Source organism: Fulmarus glacialis, unplaced genomic scaffold (genome assembly GCF_000690835.1).
Source record: "Fulmarus glacialis isolate BGI_N327 unplaced genomic scaffold, ASM69083v1 scaffold29890, whole genome shotgun sequence".
Taxonomy (NCBI): Eukaryota; Metazoa; Chordata; class Aves; order Procellariiformes; family Procellariidae; genus Fulmarus; species Fulmarus glacialis.
In genome coordinates, this window is record NW_009186329.1 from 55,227 (window position 1) to 69,382 (window position 14,156).

General features: G+C 38.3%; 1 protein-coding gene across 1 annotated transcript in view; it reads left to right on the forward strand.

Annotated features, from left to right (window-relative positions):
- Positions 1 to 14,156, forward strand: part of INADL (InaD-like (Drosophila)) — a gene marked incomplete at its 3' end in the record, with an annotated part of 89,560 nt that overhangs the window by 49,522 nt on the left and 25,882 nt on the right. Inside the window, exons 19-26 of the mRNA XM_009587598.1 lie at positions 1,890 to 2,258; positions 3,389 to 3,509; positions 4,628 to 4,784; positions 6,070 to 6,141; positions 6,994 to 7,171; positions 8,098 to 8,208; positions 9,639 to 9,716; positions 12,793 to 12,910. Coding sequence (XP_009585893.1) covers positions 1,890 to 2,258; positions 3,389 to 3,509; positions 4,628 to 4,784; positions 6,070 to 6,141; positions 6,994 to 7,171; positions 8,098 to 8,208; positions 9,639 to 9,716; positions 12,793 to 12,910 — 1,204 coding nt within the window. The remainder of the gene's footprint in view (positions 1 to 1,889; positions 2,259 to 3,388; positions 3,510 to 4,627; positions 4,785 to 6,069; positions 6,142 to 6,993; positions 7,172 to 8,097; positions 8,209 to 9,638; positions 9,717 to 12,792; positions 12,911 to 14,156) is intronic.

Consider the following 14,156-nt stretch of genomic DNA (forward strand, 5'->3'; position numbering starts at 1 on the left):
CCTGCTGAATATTGAAACTGGAATGATCAATTTGTACAAAATACAGGCAGAGGTATTTGCTTGTATTTTGTTTTACCTTATGTATGACAGCATTGATAGTAGCTTAGAGCAGTAGTATAAAATTTCCATCCATTTATTATCTTACCTGCTCATATAAGAGCCAAGAGTGGTGTGTCATGATGACTTCCAGTCTTATGCACTAGCACAGTGCTGACAAAGCTGACCTCAAAAAAAAAAAAAAAAAAAAAGGCAACTTGAAGATTTTACGTGCTACAACAGTAGACTTTACTGTCATGTTTGCAGTATTCCCTATTCCATTGGTAGTGTCTGCTACTGCAGTGCAGCAGTCTGTGATTATACATACCTAACTGCCGTATCAGGAGATGGTAATACAAATTGCTGTGTGGTTCTGAGCTAAGTCAACTGTTTTATACAACAATGAAGTTGGTGCCTCTTACAGAAGTGTTTAGAGAATGATGCTGCAGAAGTGAAGTGAAGTGAAATGACGTAAAGATGAAGAGAATTAGAATCTCTTCAGACTGGGTATTTTTTGAGATTGAGGTACACAGGGCAAATGGATGAGAGGAACATTTAATGCTTATGAAAAATGTGCTAATTTCTAGATTGCTAATGTTCTGCTTTCGTGCCAGCTAGTATTATTGCATTGTTTCCTTATGCTCTTGGCTGTCTCTTGTTTTCTCTCCTGCCTCTCATTTGAACTATGCGAACATTTTGGCAGCGTCTGGGTTTTTTTCTTCTGCATTTGTACAAACCTAACAAAACAGGATTCTGACACTAAAGGTCAGAAATAGTGAAGTACCTTGGGAGTCTGGGAAGGGGCAGGAAGCAGAAAGAAAAACATTTTGATTGAGGACCCCTGAATCTGTAGATTGGATTCAGTGTTTGGGGTTTCGGTGCCTTGAAGATCGGGTTTGGGCATACATACTTGGTGGCCGGAAGAAAAGAGAGGAAAAGCTTTCTGTGTGTGGCAAGCTTTCTGGTAGCGGTGCAAGGCGTAAAATTTCAGAGACGCCTGTGCAGACTCACTCCATGAGCACCCCATTCAGTTTAGGAAAGCATGGAGCATTGAAAATTGGGGAACCATGTGACAAATCCCAGTAAAAGAACTGTTAAGCGAGATCTTTCAGAGTGGGTTTTAATACCTTTTCTTTTGGTTTTGTTGTTTGTTTTTTTGGTTTGTTGCTCAGTGGTTTGAATTCAGCAGAAAGGTGAGCACTCTTCTCTTTAAAACAGTAAGGGTATTAGAAAATGAACAGTCAATTATGTCTGTCTTTTTTTTTTTTTTTTTTTTTTTGAGGATGTGGGTCATCCATTTCCCTTCTCCCCCAGGTTAAAATATTATATGGAATACTCAAGGGAGGGATAAACGAGTGTCGCTTTTGATTTGGTTTGGGTTTTTTTTATTGCTGACACTGTTGCATAAGCAAACTCAGGCTGTTTTTTATTTAGCTGATGGTATTGTAAGAAATGTACATGCATTCATAAAGCGATAGCAGATAAGTCTGGAGCACAGAGATACTTTAGCTGGATTTATATATACTTTTTCCTGTAGGTTTTTTAGTGTTATTTAATAATTCTCATTCCCTAACTTCAGTCCAGATTGGTTATTCTCAATGGCTGCAGCAATGTCTAAGCTGTGCAACTTAAATTTCTTTATATTTAAAAAAAAAAAATTACAATGTCTACTTTGGGTGTTAAAATCATAAGTCAGAGAGTGTATTTTCTTTTAGAAAATGCAAAAGGTAGAAGATTTTCACTTTAAAAAATCAGGATGTCATTTTTAATATGGGCCTAACATAAAACATAGTTTTAAAAGAGTTAGCAAGAAACATAATGTAAAATCTATATTCCTGTAATGTTTTATGCAGGGTTTCAGAGATGAAACACCTTTTAAAGAAGAAATTGTTGATGAACCAAGTTTGGACTTGAGAAGGTCATTTCAGCTTTCTCAAAATGACAATAAGTATGAGAAGGAGTCCTGGGAGATGCATGAATTTCTGAAACCCAGAACAGAAGTGGATGAAGAACGGGAAGTGTTGGTGGATGATGAGTATGAAGAAGATTCAAGCTTCTTGAAATATAATGCATCATGTGGACAGAAGGCAACTTCAGAGAGGAACCTCGGTACAGAACGATGGGCAAAGCAGCTTGAGACTACTGAAGTACAAGACTTAAGATCCAGTGTTAACTTAAGTCCGAAACAGTCCCTGGAATATCCATTCAATAAAGATGAAATGGTAAGGAATGCTGTCTTGGTCTCAGTGCTGTACTCTGACTATGGGACCCATACCTCAAGGCAAATTCTAGACCTAAACTCTGTAAGGAGTCTTTCTAGTGTTTTAATTACTGGATGAGATCTGGGTACCTCTAAAGGACACCAGTCTATCTCTTTGTACATTTTGGAAGGTTCTTTTGGTTACTTAATGTCTGTATATTTAACTGCTCAAATGAGGTATGTGCTGTGGTTGGTGTATTTATAGGCATCCTGTACTTGCGTCCTCTTTCCCATCTCTGACTTGTGGGCTCAGTTCTTTTTTGCAAGCTGTACTAATACGGTGCATATCAGTAATAGCAGAACGTCACTTCGTGGTTTTAATAGTCCAGGGGCTTCAGCAGCAATGACAGTGAAAGGAGCTCCCTCTTTTCCTCATTATTTTTAATCCAAATCAGTTCCTTAAGCCAGATGATAGTGCAGTTGAGTGAAAAATTATATGACGGAAGCAATTGTAACAAGCATACTGGTGGATGAAGGAGTAGAAAGGAGACAGAGCTTCAGGTAAATTGTGAAACTCTTATTTATATGTCCTCCTCAAGTATTCTGAGAATTATTTTTTTCTGAGTCTTTGTTCATTCACTTGCCAAACAAAAAAGTGATAATATCAGCCTTCCATGCACCAGCTTCCGAGATGTATGCTTTTATATGAAAAAAATGAGGTGGAAAAGGATTTAATATCACAGCCACAGAGAATTTCAGGTTTTGTTTGGCTTGTCCCCTTTTGCACTATGTACATAAACAGGCTAAAATGCAGCTTCTAGTGACAGTTTTCTGTTAGAGTGCACAATATTAAATTTATACATTTGTTACTTAAAATCAACAAATGAGCAAGAGTAAAGAACTTGTCTGAATTACAAGCAAGCAGAAAGATAGTTGCTTTATATTGCAATTGCACATAACATTTTTCATGCCTCTTCTTAATATAGTGCATAAATGAGCAGTTAGTATTTCATAGTTATCTGAATAAATATGAATGTAGTTGAAAAAATGTGAATGTTTGCTGTAAAAATCAATGTTCATGAAAAATACCCCTGTATAAGTGATACCATTGCTTTCTAACTTCAATTACTCTTTTTTTTCTTCTCTGTGAAGTGTGAAGAAAATGCTAGTATAACTTCACTATTTTCTGGAACCACAGCACACAGTGGCTACCAAAAAGACATATTTGGTACTGAAACTACCCAGTCAGGAGCAAAAAACAAGATGGATTTAGGTTTGTAAGAAGTTTTTTCTTTACCTTATAATTTTATATTTACAAATTTAAATTTTATACCAAAACACAAATTCTTTGAAATGATAAAATATTCAAATGAAGACTTCTGCAGGCTCAGAACAGTCTGGCTTTAAATAGGTTTCAGCTTCATGATCTTGCTTCCTCCTCCAAATCTTTTCCTACAATTGTCACAAGTGATACTGAAAGTGGCTGCAGCTTTGTCCTGCCTGTGGAGAATCACGTTCTTCTGTGTAGCTAATATCCCCAGTAGGACTCCATGCATAAGTAAAATAGCTTGTGCCTGTAATTTCTGTCAGGAATTTGTTTCAGTCACTTTTGGTTGCTGATTTTATAGATTTTTGCACTTTAAAACAAACAAAAAAATGTGACAGGCTCTGGAGGTAGCTTTACCACAACCAAAATTCGCAAGTGAACTCTATGGTAGATAATTGTCCCATATCTTGGTTTTGTAATCGGTGCTCAGGAGCAAAGTTTGTCCTTGTCGGATGGCCAGAGGTAGATGGTTGGGTTTTGGTAGATCATCAGGGAAATAAATTTATCAACCTGCCTGATATAGCACTCACTGGTTGGGAGAAAGGAGGTTGGGTTGTTTCCTTTCTTTGTCACCTGCATCTTGTACAGCAGACACTGTGTAAGCTACAGTGGCAGACTGACGACTCTTGCAAGGAGCTCTGTTGATACTTATGTCACCAAAATGACATCAGTCTTTCCCAGTGTGATGGGGTTCTGTGCTGGAGCAGGGCTTTGCACCATTCTCCCCGCATAAAGGATGGATTCACTATTTCTAATCATGTGGTTTTGTGAGGAGCGTCTGTCATATAGGTTGTACCTAAGCATGTCTCAGTTCCACAAAGATTTGATGTTTCCTGTTACTATTTGACTGTATGTATGTCAGAAGCAAGGTGCTACAAAAAAGTGTTTGGTGTGGTTTACATTTCCTTCAAAAATAAATGTTCTGTATCTTTAAGCCTCTTGATCATCATACAACATCCATATTTGGAACATGGTGAGCTAAGGGTTTTCTTTCCAAGGGTGATATCTGGTAGATGCAGGGACAGAGGAAGCAAAAGTTGACATCTACACCTTTTCTTCTTCAGATACAAAGCTTCGGATTGACTCTAAAGGACCTGGGCTTGCTGTTGATCTGGAAGCTATTGAAAAGGAAGAACTAAAAGGGGAGGATTATGTTTTTTCCAAGAACCCAGAATCTGGGAGAGTAACCACCTTAGCTCAGCCTAGAACAGCGTTGTGCAGGTATGGAGAAAGATTTCAATTTTTGGAAGATTTTCAATTAATGATCTTAACTGTCTTCTTGCTTTACTTAGCTGACTAATCATCAAAAGCTGTGTGAAACAGTAAGACGTACATAGATGGCCACAGTTCTGTGACTTTTGCCCAAGGAGCTGAATTTTGCCTTACAACCTTACTGAATCTTTACTTCCCACGTTTCCTCCCCTGAGTACTGGGGCAGAAAAGTGTGAATGGCTCTGCCACCTACTTCACTTTCTCCACTGTGAGGGGAGCATGGATGTGGCCTGGAGGAGAGGGACGTAGCCTTTACTGGCAGCATTGGTCATTAGTGCTTAAGGAGCTCTCCCCTTAGCTCCTTTTCATAGTTCTGTCCTCTTGGTTTTCGCTTTCCTTTGTTCTTCCTTTTGGGAAGAGCAGTTTAGCCATGGCTCTCAGGCCTGTGCAGGAAATTTTAGCCTTGCCAGTGGTGCTGAGAAACCTTGAGCTGGCACTGGTTGTAGATATTTGCCACATCTGTCAAGTGTCCCATTCTTTCCCCACCAGTTTTGGGTGAGTAGTGGATCTGCTTTTGGGGCCTGTTGATTCCAATCCTCAAGTACTTCCCTAATTCGTCTGTAATCTTCCCTCAGAGGGAAAGCAGCTCAACAATAAGGATTATTTCTCCAGCACAACATCCTACTTCCTTTTTGCAGTTTAAGAGTAGCATTTACAGCTCTCAGGATCTACATAAAATACGTGCAAAGATGTATTGTTTCTACCTTTCTGTGGGGGCATGCAGTTCCATACTTCCGTTCCTATTCTGTGAATGGGTGAGTCACATATTGGATAAAAGTTTAATTAGCACCCTGTTCTGAGGTGTTTAATGGAACACACCGGATCTGTTCTCCCAGTTGCATCATGATCTACTTTCTGGTCAGCTAGACTGGTTTTATCATGTTTATATCCCTCTATAAGAATCACAGCATATTTATCAGAAAGTAAACGTTAATTGCTTAAATAGTCATTTTGAATGAGTAAATGCAGTGCAGATTTGTATATCACAGAGCAGCTTATAAATTTGGTCTGCCCATCATGTTTATTTCTGGAGCATTCCTTAAGTACATTTAAACCTAAATACAAAAATTCCTGTCTAGTCTGTTGACTCTGCACATTTGGTTTAAACTGGACAGTGTGAGAAGGCATTGCTGTCTCACTGCCAGATATAAAATATGCAAGGAATTGTGACCTGGCATGGGTGATGCCTTTTTTATTTTTTATTCCTCCCCCCTCCCCCCATGCCCCCAATTAGTGAATTACCTGAGAGAGAAGAAGGAGAAGGAGAAGAAACTCCAAACTTCAGCCACTGGGGACCACCACGGACGTATGTTCATATGATTGCATTATTTCTTCCCATTTACCTTATGTCTTTTTTTCTGTGAGCCCTATTAGTGCTCGTGGGTTTTTTTTCTCCCCTCCTCTGCCAATAGCTTTTAGGTACTTGTGTACCTTGGGCTTTCTTAGATACAGTGAATTTTTAACAGATGTTCAACAGAATTATGCCTTCTATTTATACAGCTGACTTGGGAAAGCTTGGCGGGTTTACGTTGTGGATGACCTACAAGTTCTTGCTCATTTCATAACTATTAGGTGTGAACAATGCATAGTGCTGCTGTCTCCTTTTCCATGGGTTCTCTGCTAAGCTTAATGGCAGAATTCCAAATTGCCAAGCCAAGTTTTAGCCACATCCTTGTTGTATTGTTAACGTTTTTAGGTGAATTGTTTTTATGGTCCTAAGTAAAATATGATCAGAAAATTTCTGCTTAAGCTGACTAGTATGCATCTGATACACTGAAGTCAGTCTTCAGAAAGTTGTATGAAATGCTTTGGTTTATTGTTTGTCTAGCATAACACTTGTAGTATTTGCCATTTCCAGACAATTTGCTCAAACTGAAAGAGGATGAGTGTTTACTTGAAGACCTGCCTGTTTTATCCTGACTTGCTCTGAAATAAAAGCCTGTTTGGAAGAGCGAGCAGAATTTTGTTCTTTTTGTCGGGTGAGGTCTACTGAGGGTAAAAAGCTGCCTCTGTTAAAGCCAGAAGCTTAAGAATGCTCTCATCCCTTTACTCTATGAAATCTTCTTGAAAGACCAGAAGCTTACATTTATTTAAGGCTTTGCATTTACAGTTTAAAAAACTGTTTCAAACTGTTGAACTACCACATGTATTTTTTCAGTGTTGAGATCTTTAGAGACCCTCATGTGTCTCTTGGAATCAGTATTGTTGGTGGACAAACTGTCATAAAGCGTCTGAAGAATGGAGAAGAACTTAAAGGGATCTTTATCAAACAAGTTTTGGAAGACAGCCCAGCAGGAAGAACAAAGGCTTTAAAAACTGGAGATAAAATACTTGAGGTAAATGCAGATAAACCTACCTTTTCATTCTAAGAAACAAAGATTGTGACTCAAACAGCTTTGGGAGGAGAGAGGGACAAAATACTGCCACTACTTCATGAAGTATTGACGACACTGTGTTTTAAAAACCAAAAGAAACCCCCAATGTCGTCTTTTCTTTTTTTTTGAGGTCTGACTATGGAGCTCTTTTAACTTTGTCCTCTTTATTTAAGAAAAGATAGGTCCTGGTATCTGATGGGGAAATGAAAAAAAGCGAGTGCCTTCTTCCCATATAAATGAGTAATAAGTTATAGCATACCTTTATAAGCATAAGTTATAATATATAGAAGAACAGACTCTTCATACTGAAATTTGGTCTGTTATTTTGTGTGTGTTAATTTGGAGTAGTTAACAGTCTGATTAACTACTATTTGGGGGAAATCCTTGATTCTGGCAGGTGCCACAGGGGAGAAAGCCATTCCTGGCTCTCATCTCTGGCTCTGTGTTCATTTTTTACTAATTTTTCTCCAAATGAATACTACTGAATCTGCGTTCTCAAGCTGATAGTGCCGTTCTTGTATGTGCTTTAGGGTTGTGTGTGAAGTTTTGAAAAATTGTTTCAAATCAGGTTTAATTCATAAACAGGTAAAATCTGAAAGAATTGTATTATACCTACCATTATATCTAGCATTCTCTGACAATCTTATTCCTTATGTTTTTATCTAGAAGGATTGCTTTGGGAAACATTTGGCCATCTTTTAATTAGGAATACTAAGTAATATACTTTTCCTTAACCCATCATGGAAATATACTTTAAAAATAATTTTTCTTGACTGCTTTTGGTACCTTCCTCAGATATGCTAAATCTTCTGCGAATGTGTGTGATCTCTTGTAATGACTCTGTGCCAAAAACAAGCTACCTAATAAAAATAAACATTGTTTGTTAGGTTTCTGGGATAGACCTACAAAACGCCACACACGAGGAAGCCGTAGAAGCTATCAAGAATGCAGGAAATCCTGTTGTGTTTGTGGTTCAGGGTTTGTCTAACATACCAAAAGTAAGTTTATTTCTATTTTTATTCCAAAACTTAATAAATGTGTAATACCCTTTTTTAACTTGGCTAAATTTCTTTCAGCGAGTTCCATCAATTTTTGTGTCCATCCTTTCTGACAGAGTTTCTGCTTACAGACCACATGATTGATTGATTACTTGTCTGGCCTGATTTGAAACCTTGTTTCTCTGATGTAAATCAAGTAGATGTAAATCTGTTGACTAGGTGCTAATTCAGTTCTCCCACCTGTGTAATTGAGTCTGGCTCTGTGTATTTTAATTTGTTCATATTTCATAATCTAAAAATACACTCTGATATCCCAATGAACAAAAGTGTAATTAAAATTCGCCAGATTCACACTAGCAACTCTGTGTAAAATATGTCATCAAAGGCACCTGAAGTAGTTATTTGGGAACAAGTTAGATTTCAAGAGATTTAGATGCCTCCTCATCTGCAAGGCCAAGGCAAGAAACCTTTCAATGCCTTAGTAAGAAAAGGCATACAATTCTGCCTGCCTTGAAGTACACACAAAATCCCCAAGACTTCTACGTACTTTTGGTATAATCTGACAACGTAATTGAGAATGTTGGCGGATTAATAGACCTGAGGACACCTTTTTGACAACTGTAGACAAATCTGGCACAACTGTGTCCGTTATTTTTCCAGTGCTCCAGGGATTCTTTCAAAATCTATTAAGACTTTCACCAGCTATGCTGGGAAGGTGCTCAAGCAGTGATGGCAAAAGTCACGGTGATGGTAACTGAGTTGGCTCCCTTTCTGTATCGCCTTTTTCACAGAAAAGATCCAAAAAAACTGTCAGAACATTCAAGTGTTCAGCTGCATCTCTGTCCCTTACTTTCCTATTCAATCTAGAGAGATCAAGGGAAAGACGGATAACTTGAAATTGAGTTGCTTTGCTTTGAACTGTAGGCTATAGGAAACTGGGCATTCACAGACTCTCAGCAGTACTGCACAGTCCCAACTCCTATTCACCAAAATAAGGTGCTGCCAGAGGAGTGGGAATATATTACATTTTGAAAGAATAAAGAACAGCATGGAGGAATATTACGTAGAGGCTAAACGTGCTCTCTTTTGTAAGGTGTCTGTGTGCATGGACACTGGTCTCTATCTGAATAATTAAGAACTGACACTTCAGGAGTCCATACTGAGCTCTGTATCAAGGATGTATATCCATATTGTTGACTTCAGAGTAATGTTTAAATGATTGAAGAGATGGGGCACTAAAAAAAGCAGGGAATATTTGTAAATTCAGTAAAAGAATGTAATTTAAAGACTACACTGCAATACCCTTCTACATGGAGCAAAATGAAGGGTGTACTGGCTAGCTTTATTGTTGTCATTACCTAACTTCTGGATGTTTGTTTTGCGGCTATAATGCTCTTTCTAATGTGTGTAATATATGCATTGTTTTTCAGGTAGTTTCTGCTGTACAGCCTAAGGGAATCAAAGTCAGCAAAGATCAGGATGCAGGCAGAGAAAATAAGAGTGAAAAGGTATTTATTCCATTCAGTGCTATAGCCAAGTTTTACTAAATCAAACGGTATAGTAGCATGCATTATAACTCTATGATAAGCCCCCCTGAAGACTGAAATGAAATTTGAAGTGTTTTGTTGAAATGTCTTTGATTCAAGTAATTTTTGCCAAATTTCTGCCAAATACAAGGCATGTTTCTGAGAAATGTTCCGTGGGTCTCCCCTGGGTGCTGAAACCCTGTACTTATTGCAGCTCTTCACTGGCATCTTTCTGGAAGTACCTGCTTTGCTCCACGTGGAGGCAAATTGATTCTCTTTGTTCAGTAGAAACAGAGAAATAATAACATGTACACAAATTATATCCTTAATGTGAGTCTGGCTGAAATTCAGTAAAATCATATTATAGGATAATTAAATCCACTAAGTCTCCTACGTCTCCCATTGCTGTGTAAAACAAGGAAATGACCAAGTGATCTGTAGCTGGCCGGCTAATTGTGAAGCAATTACTGCACCGTAACTTTCAAGCAACTTCACAGCAGATTTAAAAGGGAAAAAAATCTAAAACAGTAGATTTGTTTTAGTCGCTACAATAAGGGAAAAATTTAATTTCTCATTCCCAGCCAGATTGCTCGAATGGCGGAGTTATTCTCCTGTGGGAACTGTGCTGACTGATGAGTGTAGGTCAGGTACTTTGAGGGTGTCAGAACTGGAGGAGCAGAGACAGCATTAGTGCAGACAATAACTTTTGCCCGGTGCAGTTTAACATGCCAACTACAAATACGATGAGCTTTTCATTTGATCCTACTCAGTAGTCTGGTGTGTGGTGGATAACTGGGAAGGCCCTCTTGCCTCCAAAAGTTTTTGTAAGACTCCTTTCAGATCCTGTCAGATACAGAAGCTATGAGGCTCAGTTATTCAAAAAAAATCAAGAAAGGTGTTGAAGTCATGCTTTCATGCCAGTGGATAATACTTATTATGAAGCAGTTACAATCCCCTTTTCTTGGTTTTGTTATCTATATTTCTAATCTCAAAAGCGCTTATCCTCTTGCAACGTGCTGCCTTTAATCTCTAGGACTCCAGTGTGTTGCATTCTGTAGCGTTCGGAGGTTAAAGGGGGAGCCTAATATTTTTCAAACCTTTTTCATCTATTGGTGCTGTAAACTGGTAGGTGGAATATAGAAGAGCTTCAGTGCATAAATATGTAGCTCCTTTTTAGCTTTGAACATTGATTCAGAAAGCAGTCATACTGTGCTACAGTAGGGGCATCTCTGGGTTGGAAAGAGTTGCTATTAGTGGATTACTAGTCCGCGTCCCTGTGGGGAATCAATGATATTTCTAGTCCAGTCTTCAAAGTGTCACAAAAGAGTTTGATTTGAAAGCAGTCACATCCAGCTGGAAAATCTGCCTTTTTCTGTATGATGAATTATCTTTTCAATACTGAAGGTTTTCTCTGATTTCTTGGTGCTTATCCTCCTCTCTTGATCTCTATTTGTTTAAAAATGATCACTTGAAGCAATTTATATAAAACCACTTAAAACAATTGAGCTTCTTGTGAACAAACCAGATATTAACGTTATTTTGCTGGTGGGCCACGTAAACTGCGCTTTTTCCTCTGTGCTGGAAAGAGCTGTGTTAATACAAAAACATAGTATAATGGAGTACTCTGGCACAATTTACTCATTTTCACCAGGTCAGGAGGGATGAGAGAACCTTGTCCTTCTGAGTCATAGCAAACTGCTGGATAAGCTTAGGCGTCTGGTGTAATTTCACACAGACTTTCTAATAAATGTTTAAGGTCTTAAAAAGCCAAAGGGTCAACATTTAAACTATGAGTTATTACTAAATTATAGTGATACTGCTGATTTGTCATAAGCAGATGAAAGTGGGGCTGCAGGTTTTCAGTCTTCACCTGCGCAGTAACATAGAACGTGAGTCCTCTCGCGCTTCCTGGATCTTCTGGATTTTGCTGGCGTCAAGCAAAAAGTGGGAGGCGTATTTGGTGTATTGGATACTTTGGGGAAACAGCTGTCACCTTTCCAAGTGCTCTTATTATACACTCTTACTACTATTGAATTGAATTAATTTCATTTATTATTGTTATACTGTCTTCAAAGCAGCACTTTCCTGTAGTGTTTTTTAAATGGATGGGATGATGTATACTTTATCTCACAAAATTTTCTATGTAGCTTGTGTTGCAGTTTGCTAGTTAGACTATTCTATACAAATGTAGGCTCAAGATTTTAGAAATTCATATGCAGGTTCAACTTTCATTGTACACAGTGAAAAATTTTATTCTGGGTTTGATGTTTGGGTGTTGAGTCGTAATACCCAGCTGTAGAAGAAATTAATTACGGGCATTCTGGTTGCTCTAATGGCATATCGTACTCAGTGTTCCCTTTCTAAAGTGCATCCTGCTATTAGTAGTGGGGTTGCATGGGATATAGTTGAACATAATTTAGTGAAATCATGTAGCAAACTAAGGCACGATCCAGTTACTCGGCACTATAAAAGCAGTTGCTCGGACGAACAAGCGCCTGTTTGCATTAGATTCAGAGCTATTCTTTATGCCTGCTATGCACCGCTATATGCATCATTATAGGAGATGCCTGTATTTATGTGAGGTAATAGAATTTTATCGTAAGTTATAATTCAAATTCTTTTTTAAATTGAAGCCAAAATATAGATGAACTGTTATGTTTAAATATTTGTAGATGCACTAAGAAGATTGAGTTTTTATTTTGTATTTAAAAGTTTTACTTTTATCAGTACCAGACAATTTTGTTGTTCAGCCTCTAATGAGAAATGGGATATGATTTAATGTTTATTTTTAACCCTTGATTAACATTCACACTTTCCTGTTTATGATGATACACAAGTATTTCTTCAACAAGTAAATGTACATGCACAATTGTATTTTCTTTTTTTGATGTTCAGTGTCACTTTGTTCTGATTTCTTGCATAAAAAGCCTATGCTGCAGAATTTAGCAATGTAATTAAGAGCTGTGTATGTATACATACAGTGCAGTAGACAACAGGATTTTTTTTCTTGTGCGTGGAGGTTACAAAACATATAACTATTTTTCTTTGAATCCATTAGAGAAAATATGGGGCTCCACCTCCAATGAAATTGCCACCTCCTTATAGAGCACTTGAAAGACTGCATGCAGAGGAAGCTAACGTGGATGAAGAGGAGGATGAGGATGCTTGTGCAGAGAGTGAGTCGTGCCACAATCATTATGTCAGATTACATTTATGGAACACAGTCAGGTTGTGATAAACGTATCTGCCATTTATTGCTTGTATTATGGGAAGTGGTGCTCCGTGGGGCAATAGCAGCTAATCCTCAAACTTGTTCTTACCAAGGGCTACTGATTTGTAAATCAGATAGTCTTCTCTTCCCAGCCAGGCTCCTATAGCTCAGCTCTTCTGAAGAGATGTAGGAAGGGCTCTGTTTATTTTCAGCCTAAAAATGTCTAAGCAATGTCTAGAGGACTTGCTTTGGCAGTGATGTCAGCGGTGAAAGGCAGATGTTGCGCTTTACTGTTGTAATTGCAGTGGTAGTTGAGCAGGCATAGGTTGAGAACCACTGGTGCATAGTCCTTGTCCAGAAAAGCCTGCAGTTGATTTCAGACAATGCTTTTCAAGCAAAAAATTTTCCTTTAAAAAGAAAAATCTGCTGATTTATTGTCTCAGTACTCTACTGAAACAGAAGATCCCCTTTTTTTGTAGCACCTTTTATGGGAAAGGTTCTGCAATTGTCCAGTTCTGGGTTTTGCAGTGAATTATGATGATTTGCACTCTGTAGAAGAGTAGGGACCTAAAGAATAGGATGCAGTGCAACTTGAGAGCTTCCAGCAGTGTGACTTTGATTCCAGCATACTGCTTTGTTAATTCCAACTTTGGATAAATGGAATATTATTGTCCATAGCTTGTCCTCCAATAAAATATTTAGGAATACTAAAATCACAGTTAGGAGTCCTAAATTATTTTCTAAAATTAGTTACCTTACTTTTATTTTTTTCTCTTTACACTCTCTTGTACCAAATCAGCATAGGTGGGGGTTTTGTTGGGATTTGGTTTGGGTTTTTTGCTACAGTGATTTTTCTCATCATCTTTTGTCTTGGAGAGGTTTTTGTTTGCCCTAGTAATGGGTAAGCCAAAGCAGAGAGATGCCTTTGTAGCTTTCGACCTTGAAGCGACCATGGCTCCCATTCAGAGTGGAAGCTCCTAACTTGGGGCCTGCTGGTGAGAAAGCTCTTCCAGCTGCTCTTGCTGATTTCCTTGGCAATGGTGTGCCATTGAAGCTGAGATAATTAATGAGTTTGGTTGGTTTGTCACTTTTACGGCTGCTTTGGTGGAGACGAGAAGGATTTTGGAAGGTTGTTCTCATGGAAACAGTAATGGGGGCACAGAAGCAGGATGTTCAGCTCTGCCTCTGTTGCTTTAAGGGAAAGCTGCAAG